The sequence below is a fragment of the Acomys russatus genome, chromosome 32, assembly GCF_903995435.1.
Source record: "Acomys russatus chromosome 32, mAcoRus1.1, whole genome shotgun sequence".
NCBI lineage: Eukaryota > Metazoa > Chordata > Mammalia > Rodentia > Muridae > Acomys > Acomys russatus.
Genome location: NC_067168.1, coordinates 40,817,790 through 40,828,430, shown reverse-complemented (window position 1 = coordinate 40,828,430; position 10,641 = coordinate 40,817,790). Strand labels below are relative to the sequence as shown.

General features: G+C 44.0%; 1 protein-coding gene across 1 annotated transcript; it reads right to left on the bottom strand.

The window, feature by feature from the left end:
* Positions 1-4,402: 4,402 nt before the first annotated feature.
* Positions 4,403-10,107, bottom strand: LOC127184153 (40S ribosomal protein SA-like). The gene is made up of 3 exons (XM_051140401.1): positions 9,432-10,107; positions 8,784-8,827; positions 4,403-4,516 (listed from the first exon to the last, which is right to left on the bottom strand). The coding sequence occupies exons 1-3, from the start codon at positions 10,105-10,107 to the stop codon at positions 4,403-4,405; spliced, it is 834 nt and encodes a 277-aa protein (XP_050996358.1).
* Positions 10,108-10,641: the final 534 nt, after the last annotated feature.

The following is a 10,641-nucleotide window of genomic DNA, read 5'->3' as shown; positions in this document are numbered from 1 at the left end:
TTCGGACATTGTGGAAGCTTTCAGAGCCTCAGTGAAGGAAAAGGGTCTCTCTTGGTAGAAGGCCTGGCCCTATTCACCCCTCTCCCTCCCTTCCTCTTACAAACACACACACACACACACACACACACACACACACACACAAACACACACACACACATATACCAGGAGACAGCAGTGTCACTACCACACCCAACTTACTGGGTGCTGGGGATTGAAGTCAAGGCTTCATGTATGCAAGTGAAGTACTCTGTGTCAGCTGAAATATGTGTCCAGTTCTGACATTGCTTCTTGTCAGGTACTGGCCATAGTGCTGAGGAAAGAGAGAGGGAGAGGGAGAGGGAGAGGGAGGGACAGAGAGAGGGAGAGGAAGAGGAGAGGGGAAGGGGAGGGAGAGGGAGAGACAGAGAGAGGGAGAGGAGGGGAAGGGGAGGGAGAGGGAGGGAGATTCAGAAACAAAGAGACAGAGAGAAAAGAAAGACACTTATGAAAGAAATTAAATCTTATAGTATTTTTCAGACTATAAGACGTACCTGACCATAAGACACACCCAGCTTTTAGAGCAGCAAAGCAAGCAAAACAGTGAAAGACAGCAATCAGACCATAAGGTGCACCCGAATTATTTACCCCCCACATTTTTGGGGGGAAGTGCGTCTTATGGCCCCCCAAAATACAGTACATTATTATTGCACAGTATAATGTTTGGGGTGAGGGTAAATAATATGTATGTGGCCTGCAATTTCCTGAAGGGAAAATTTTTAAAGAACTGGTTACAACCAAACAGAAGTTCACAGGTTTAAAGAAAAAAAAAAAGGCCAGTACTCTTCTCAAATGTCCAGGCCATGAAAGACAATAAAGACTGAATAGTTGCCACAGTGTTGAGGAGAGCCCAGGACCACTGTCCACAGTTCCTAGTCCTGTGTGAAATGTCAACTCTAACCAAAATTAACCACTTCCTTTCCTTCTCCCCAAGAGCACGGACGTTGTGCCCTCCTGACCCCACAGGCTCCTTTGACTTCAGAGGAAGTTTGAAACTACGTTCCCAAATGGAAAGCAGGTGTTCAGCTGGGAGCTAAAGGCCACTGTTTGATTTGTGGACTGTTTTGGGAGGATAATGGTTTCAGATAAAACCTGGGCCTCAAACAAAATGAGAACAAGAGAACAATTGGTATTGACTTGGTGAGAACTCACTCCATCTTGTTAAGAGGGTTGAGTGGAAAAATTAAATGCCAGGCTTAAACTCTGTTCTACACAGTGAAAAAAATCTCCTTTACCTGAAGACGCTGAGGATGGTTTCTTGCTGATAACCCAGGGTTCTGATTTCCTGTGAAGAACTGAATGTCTATGACATTTGGTGTGCCCCATACAATCTGCATGCATCTGTTCTGCCTACACTGCGTGACCTCTCGTTAATACAGCCCACTTGACAGGGTCCTAGGCTCAGCAGAGAAACAGGTCCCCGAGCATGCATCCTACTTCCATTCCCATCGCTGTGATAGAATACTGTGACAAAAGCAATTCAAGGGACAAAGGAGTTTGCTTATATTTAATTTTAAAATTTTTGTTTTTACTGTGTATGAGCGTTTTGCCTGTAGGTATGTCTGTATATGGGCATGATGCCTGCAGAGGCCAGAAGAGGGCTTCGGATCTCCTGAGACTGGACAGCTGTGAACCATGTAGGTGCTAGAAATAGGACTCAGGTCCTCCAGAAGAGCAGTTAGTGATCTTAACTGCTGAGCCATTTATCCAGCCCAGAGAAAGGGTTTAAGTTTACAACCCCAGGAAAATCCAGCACAGTAGGGAAGTCAAGGCAGCAGGAACTTGAAACAGTCACATCCCAGCCACAATCAAGAGAGAAACTAGACTGATTTCACAATTACACTCAGTTCACGGTCTCTTCTTCTGTACAGTCTAGGACCCAAACCTAGAAAAGCAGGCCACGCTCTTTTAGGCTGAGTGGTCTCACACCCACTGATATAAAGTAATCCCCCCACAGGCATGCCCGCAGGCCTGCCTCACTTGGACAAGTTCACAGAAACTCTCTTCCCAGGCGATTCTAGGTCCCCGTGAAAGCCAACCCTTGCAGTGAGATTGTCCAGGTTAGGCTACCTGAAGTGAGAAGTTGTACCCTGAACAGGAGTGGCACCATTTCATGGGCTGGAGTTCTAGACCGAACCAAAAAGGAGATGGCCAGCTGAGCTCAACAGTCATCTCTCAGCGCTTTGTGACTGTGGGTACAATGTGACCAGCTACCTCTGATTCCAGCCGTCATGCCTTTCTGGCCACAATGGGCTGTGGACGAAAACTATGAGCCAAAATAAACGAGGCTAATGTTGGTTCTGTTGGTAGCTAATACACTGACCTAGTTCTAAATTTATCAAACCATCTTTTGAAGCAGAGACAAAGCAGGCCATCTCCCACATCTAAAGGAGCAGTCAAAGCAGCAGGTAAATGCAAGACATAAAGTAAAAACCTTTACTGAAAACCAGAAAAGTGCTGTGTTGAGGACTCCTTTATGCTCCCAGAACTTACCAGTTAAACCTTCATTATTTATATAGATTTGAATTTTCCCCTTTCTTCTAACTCTTCCTCCTCCTCCTGCCTCCAGAGTGAGGCAGGTTTTCACTCTGTAGTTCAGGCTGTCATGGAACTCTCACTATGCATCTTAGGCTGGTCTTGAACTCATGGCCTTGCTTCAGTCTCCCACGTGATGGAATTACACGCAGGAGCCATCACACCTGGCAGAAGTTTGAATTTCTTATGTTAAAATTACAGTTTGCAAACGTGAATCTTAGAGGGTATTCAGAGTTAGAGGGGCTTTCTCATGCTTGCACCATCCTTCAATTGTTGGACACCTGGATTTAATGAGTGTTCTCATTTACATAAGTACAAACTTGAAATTCAAGGGGAATGAACTTAATTTTATTTTTCATTTTCATGTGTGCTGGCACATCTAAATAAGATTGTATTGGGTTTGGTTAGGTTCACTTATATTTTTTGGTTGTGAGCCTAACCTTTAACAGCTGAGCCATCTCTCCAGCCCTTTGCTTTTGTTTTTGTTTTTGTTTTGTTTTGTTGAGACAGGGTTTCTCTGTCTAACCACTCTGGCTGTCCTAAACCTCGATTTGTAGATCAGACTGGCCTTGAACTCACAGAGATCCACTTGGCTTTGCCAGCTGAAATGAAATAAGAGTCCGCATGGGGTGCTGGGGGTGCCAGACACTGCCCAAGTTGGTCCAAGTGCTGCCAGGTTGTTTCCAGGCCATCCAGCTGGAGGTGGTGTGAAGGGGTAACGAGCTCCTTCTACTTCAGGGAGCCCCCACAAATGAACACCCCCTATGCCAGAGAGAGAACAAGAAGGGTGCCACTTGACGGGGAGTTCAGGGAGAGACCAAGTGTAGTTTTATTGTATTGGGAGCAACAGATAATAAGCATATTAAGTAAAGACTCTATTTTACTTCCATAAAAAATGTTAATGCTTTGGGGAGTGGTGGTGTACATCTTTCAATCCCAGCACTAGGGAGGCAGAGACAGGAGGAGCTCTGTGAGCTCCAGGCCAGTTTGCTCTACAAAGCAGATTCACGACAGCCAGGGCTGTTACACAGAGAAACCCTGTCTCAAAAACAACCAAGAAGAAAAGACAAGACCCATTTACTTCCGTTTTTTATTTCACTCCGTGTGCCGCAGTCCCAGCATGCAGGTCAGAGGACAGCTGTGAAGAGCAGGTTCTGTCCTCCCACTAAGTGGATCATGGGGCCAAACTCGGGTCTTTTGACCCACTGAGCCATCTCACAGCCCCTTGGCTTTTACTTCTTGATTAGTGAATAGATGAGTCTCAGGACATGGTACTATGATCCCTGAAGAGACGTTATAGGGATTGAACAGACTGTTGCTTTACCAGCACACACACACACGCACACGCACACGCACGCACACACACACACACACACACCAACACATACACACACATATGCACACTCACATTCCATTTGCCAGTAAAGTCGCCCTACCCAAGCCAAACCACTTTCAAGGACATGCCACTTATGAGTCCAGTTCCAGTAGTGGTTTGAGATTTGTACTGCTACCCCCTCCTGCCCTGGTGACCCAGGGTTCTTCAGTCAAAAATTTACAGGGAACAGCAAAGTGGTTCTATAATAATCATAATAACGGTTTTTGAGGGTGCTGGTTAAGAGTGCATACTGCTCTTGCAGAGGACCCAAGTTTTGTTCCCAGCACCCACGCCAGGTGGCTCACGACCACCTCTGACTCCAGCTCCAGGGCATCTGACACCCTCTACTGGCCTCCACAAGCACCTGCATTACATGCACATACCTACTCACAGGTACACACACAGATACACAATAAAAAAAATAAAAACGAAATCTTAAAAAAATGCATCGAGTGTTCATGGGCTCAACGTATGAAGCAGGGTCTTTGGCTCTATTTTAGAAAACTCATTCAGGTCTGATACAGCCATGATGATGATGATGATGATGATGATGATGACGACGACAACCACCTTAAACAGATAACATTGAGGCATGGGGATTTTAAGCAACTGCCCCTGCCCTCCCAGGCAGAAAGACTAAAGACACAAATGCAGAGTCCGGTTCTCACAGCCATGCTGCTAGTCACTGCCTAGCTTCCAGAGAGAAGAGAAATCCTTAGCTACTGAGGCTTTAAAGACTTAGTTTTGCTATTGTTAATTATGAGCAGGTGTCTGCGTCTGTGTGCACATGCATGCAGTACTTGTGAAAGCCGGAGGCGTTGGAATCCCTGGGGCAGAAGTTACAGGTGATTGTGAGCCACCCAATCTGGGTGCTGAGAACTGAACTTGGAAGAGCAGTAAGAGCTCTTAACTATAGAGCCGTCTCTCTAGCCCCGACTCCTGATCCTGGTGCTTTCAAGCAGGGCCAGAGGGAGGGTGTATCAGTTAAGAGCAGTGGCTGCTTTTCATAAGGAGGGATCAGAAACGCACTTCTGTATACTGAACACACCAGGCACGCACTTGGTGCATACATTTACATGCAGGTAGGTCACCCATATACATAAAAAATTAAAATAAATAAGTAAAACAAGTCTTCATTTTATTTTCACTGATCACCTCATCAGCCAAAAAGGTGAGGAGTGGTAGCAAATAAATAAGTAAATAAACAAATAAACAGCGTAAATAAATAAATGGATAAATAATAAGGCTTCTTAAACTTTTTCTACTTGTGACCCCTCATGGCCAGAGAAAAGTTTCACCAACCCAGCTATAACGTGGATAGTTGAGCTTTTACTGGCAACAAGTCATTACGAGATACTTTTTAAAACAGTGCTCCTGTATAGCTAATTTTATCATTTAGTGAAGAATAAAGCTAATCTGCATACTAATGAGATAGATGTGCTTGTTTATTTTTACATGAGAATTAAGTCTTGGCTGAATACTGGATGTGGCAGGACCAATGTTTTTCAGACTAGATCGATATTTTGATTTTGTAAACATCAATGTGGAGACTGCCACTTTGCATACACACGCGTACAGAACAGCAGAAGCAAGTGGAGGGACACTTCAGAAATGCTTGGAATTCCTGTCCTAAAATCCTAAGCCAAAATTTATTTCAAACTTTTGGAAAATAAAACTCAAGTGAACAACTCCAGCAAAAATGGTTGGTTTTTAAACAAACCATTCTAACACAATGCAGCCCAAAGACACACTAATACAGTGTATATATGCTGAGGGACACCGGTTGGAAAATATCCGAAGTCTTCATTTTCTATCATTAAATCAAGTTTCGGTGAAAGCAAAGACCTTTGTGAAACTACAGGGAACACTGTAACGCATAGCCCAAGACCATCTCATTTTAGACCTGAGGCAAGCTAAACTCTTACTTCAGAGCATTCCAGAACATTCACTGTGGGCTTGCTCGGCATCAGGTGTCATGATAGTGCATGCAGCGTTGAGTGCACATGTCATGTGTTTAGCATCACGCCTGCAGGGGTCACGTGATACAACATGAACAAATGTTGCCAGAGACACCTTATACTCATTATTACATCTGATTTTGAATTCATCTGTGGCCAGAAACCTTTTACTGTTGCCAACATTTGTGTTGTGACTACATAGCCAGTCATGTGGCCCAGCGTGGGACTGTGACCCATGGTTTAAGAAATTAGGCTTTGGGGGATGGTGTGACAGTTCATATGGTGAAGGTTCTTGATCCTCAAAGCCCACATGATAGAGAGAACCAACTCCTACAAGTTGTCCTGTGACCTCCAGACACATGTGGACAGGAGTTGAGGTCAAGCATGGCCATACCACACACTAACACATACACCACACACACTCTAAATATAAAATGTGATTAAAAAAAAAACACACACTTGAAAAAAAACTATGTTTAAAAAAAAAGAGAGAGAGATGTAGCTGGAAACCACTACCCTCTCCCCCCCAAAAAAGAGGGGAAAGTAGACATTTGGGTCTATTGAACAAAACTGCTTGGTAGTTGTCAAAGGACCTCTGCAACAGGGATTCTATTGCTATTGAATGATCATGAGGTTATGGGACTTACTGGTCTTGCTATGGGCTGGGAATGGAAGGAAGGTAAGGCACTGAGGGGCTGAAGAGTCTAGACAGCAGTGCAGGTACCTGCCCAGGAAAGCCAGCATGTGACTTTGCTGCTCTCTATTCATCTGACAGGATGGTTTAGGTCATGGTCCAGAGGGAGAAGTCTTTTTTTTTTTTTAATATTTTATTTAATTTTAATTTATGTGCATTGGTGTGAGGGTGTCAGATCTTGGAGTTACAGACAGTTGTGAGCTGCCATGTGGTTGCTGGGAATTGAAGTCTTAAGGATGCAGAGCCTCCACCTCAATATGCTCCTGTGGCACAGAGATACTCACAAACCCACTTGGATGTTAGACAGAGAGGAGAGAGAGAGAGAGAGAGAGAGAGAGAGAAAGAGAGAGAGAGAGAGAGAGAGAGAGAGAGAGAGAGAGAGAGAGAGAGAGAGAGAGAGAATACCCATGTTAAGGCCTTAGTAAAAGGGCTAATTTGTTTTTTATTCTTTGAGTAATATAGACTATGAATGTTACTGGGCTCTCTGTGTGTTCATGAAGAAGTCACTTGACCACTGAGAGCATCATTGCACTTATTAAATTTTTTATTACATGTATTTACTTACTTGTGTATGGAGTGTGGGTACACATGTACTGTAGCACCTGTGTTGAGGTCAGAGGACAACTTGGTGGGAGTTGGTTCTCTCTTCCATCATATGGGTCCCAGGGATCAAACACAGGTCATCAGGTTTGTCAGCAAGCACCTGCTGAGCCATCCCATTGAGTTTGTTTCTCCACTGAAGGTATGGACGCAGATATTTCCCTGGCAGAGTTGGCAGGTGAAAATAGAGAATGCTAGATGCATGATAGCTCTTATGATTATCAAGACACCTCACAAGAGGTAGAAAGGCTTGAGTGACAGCTGAATTATCACGGTATATAAAGAACGTGAGGGACTTTTCTTTTCTAGGCAGGGTCTCATGAATCCCAGGCTAGCCTGAAACTTGGTATGTAACCATTGATGGCCTTGAAGTTGCGATACTCCTGCCTCACCTCCCCAGTGCTGGCCTTATAGATATGCCCCCATCATGCCTGGGTATGCTGGGAACTGAACCCGGGCCTTTGTGGTTGTTAGGCAATAATTCTACCCACCAAGCTACAGCCCCAGGCTAGGACTTCTTCTTAGAATAACTTATTACCAGAGTCCTATAGTCACTCATAACTTCAAGGTAGCTAAAAGGTATCTGGAATGCCTTTTGTTATGGAATCTGGTACTCATGCAGCTGTGTGTCAACTAGTTCAAATACCCTCCCCATTCTCAACAGACTCCAAGTTGGGTGCGACTAGAGCCCTAAACAGAGTGCCAGTTGAGAAAAAGCCAGTTATTACTGTGTGTGCCCTTGGCCACAGGCATGGGGTCAAGAATAGATGCACCTGGGCTGGACAGATGGCTCAGAGGTTAGGGGCACTGACTGCTCCTCCATAGGTCCTGAGTTCAATCCCCAGAAACCACATGGTGGCTTACAAACCATCTATAAAGTGAGCACTGTATACATAATAAATAAATAAGTCTTAAAAAAAAAAAAAAAAAACAATAGATGCTCCGACTGCTCAATACCAATCAAATGCAATGAGGATGATGGGAGTCCTCAATAAAGAAAGGTTGACTTCATCCTTTCCTCATCTGAAACAGGTGCAGATGTAGTAGCCATTGCCTGGGAACAGATCCAGCACAGAAGCGAATGTTACCAAATGGTGGTTTTGGTGGAGAAAGAGTCTAGTGATATGTTTTGATCTTTCATCAAGCTGCTTCTAAAACTCCAGCAGTGAGACTTTTGCTACAGGGAACTAACAGATTCTCTCCTTGCTCAATACGTTGTTAAATGAGAGTTTTGGTTAGAGCAAAATGCCCAATTTTGGCTAGACTGAGTAAAAACGGGTATTAAGTACGTTTAGAGAGGATTCCTTCCTCTTCCTAGAGCTGTCAGAAGCTCTTCCACACTCCTTCTGCCTGGAGCCTGTACAGAGTCTCTTGCTGCCTCTGAAGCCCCACATTCTTGCATTTAGGACTCTTCTTTGTCTACAACTGAATTCACGGAGGGGTAGATAACGGTGGGTTTATGTGCCCAGTCACTGAAGCCCTAATGTAATTAACATCTTTCCAAAATGACAAGTTTACAACCAGAATATATCTTCTTTTCTCTCATTTAAGCAAAGCCTTACATATAACTAAAGAGAAGGCGTACTGGTGCAATAAATATACAACTTTTAATTAATAGTGTTTCCTTATCTTAAAGAAAAAGAATGTATAAAACATATTAGAATTCGTTCTTGCTTTTGGCTCATAAATTTGTCGCATGGAATTTTAGAAACCACACATTATTAACTGTATTGTGATAACCAAAGGGCATGAGTGATATTTCTCACAGATTGAATTATTTTAAATTTACAGTTCTCCTGAAATAGGATTCTACACTCAGGTTCTTTGCCATGAGTCTTTAGAACAACCTTCAAAAGAGTTGATGATATAAAGGGCCCCGCCCTATTGACATTAGATCTGGCCATAGGTTTGTTCAGGTTAGCAAAATATTGGCAGACACTGCACAAACATGCTGCCAAAGAAACCTTTCCCTCCATGCATTGCCTTGGTCATGGTCATGGTCACAGCAATGGAACATATGCGAGTTTCTAGAACTGGTCTCCAAGTGGTTTTGCCACTAACTAGTAAGTTATCTGAGAGTCACTTAGCTTTTGTTTTTGCTTTGTTTTTTTGAGACAGAGTTTCTCTGTGTAGTCTTGGCTGTCCTGGACTTGCTTTGTAGACCAGGCTGGCCTTGAACTCACAGCAATCCGCCTGCCTCTGCCTCCCAAGTGCTGGGATTAAAGGTGTGCACCACCACTGCCCGGCATCTTTTTTTGTGCAATATGATGATTATTCTCAATTGTCAACTTGTCTCTATAGAAGTAAACACCAGACATAACCTCCCATGGGTGTTCACAGAAGAGAGTGCCACGCATGCAGAGTACTTCCCGGGCCAGCATCAACCACATCAGACCCTGTGAGTCAGCTCCCTTGTTGTTGCATGGGATGGCAATGTCCACAGAGCACAGAGGAGAATCCGTGTTGCACAGAGCGATGGTGGGCAGGTTGACGTAAGAGGACTCTGTGAGGGGCTGGCAGTCAGCCCTGGGGTCAGTCACCACTAGAAGCCCTGACTCCCTGAAGGCTGCTTGGATCTGGTTGGTGAAGGTCCCAGGTGTGAAGTGGCCAGCAATGGGAGTGGCTCCAGTGGCAGCAGCGAACTTCAGCACAGCTCGCTGGCCACTGTTCCTGGAGGAGATGACGCTGACGTCAGCAGGGCTCTCTATGGCAACAATAGCCCGAGCTGCAAGCAACAGCTTCTCCCAGGTCCTCTTCAGATTTATGATGTAGACACCATCACTCTTCCTTTTGTAGATGTACTGCTCCACCTGAAAGTCAAGGTTGGTGCCACCTAAGTGGGTTCCTGCAGCAAGGAATTTGAGGACATCCTCCTCCTTCATCTGCAGGCCATCAAGGGCTCCAGACATTGTGTAAGCTTCCCTTTACGTTACAACGGGAATCAAGAACGTCATATGGACCAGTCCCTAGGCAGTGCAGAAAGGCCAAAATACATATAATTAAAAATCAAAATCTTTATTTTAAAGGGTTGAATTATATCTCTATAGCTAAAAAAAATGCCATCATTGTGATCGTCAAACTCATGGACAGCATATATGTAATAATAAATATACAGTTTATATACACACAAGAGCCAAACTGTAAGAATCTGGCTATTCTTTTCATGTTCCTAAGTTTCCTAACTAAATGAGATATATGTGCCTGTAAGTTTCTTAGATTTAGTTTCATTGAATCATATAAAAATCCTCTCATGTAAAATATGTGAATCTATTAGAGAAAGTCACATTTTTAAAAAAAATGCATTAATCACATGGGGTGTCGGGTACACTCAGCCCATGCAGCAGGCCACAGCAGGATGTAACAAACTAAATGGTTTACACAGCAGAAAGCTACTTGATAACAGTTAGGGAATTAAAATCAAGAGGCCCACAGTTTCAGCAGAA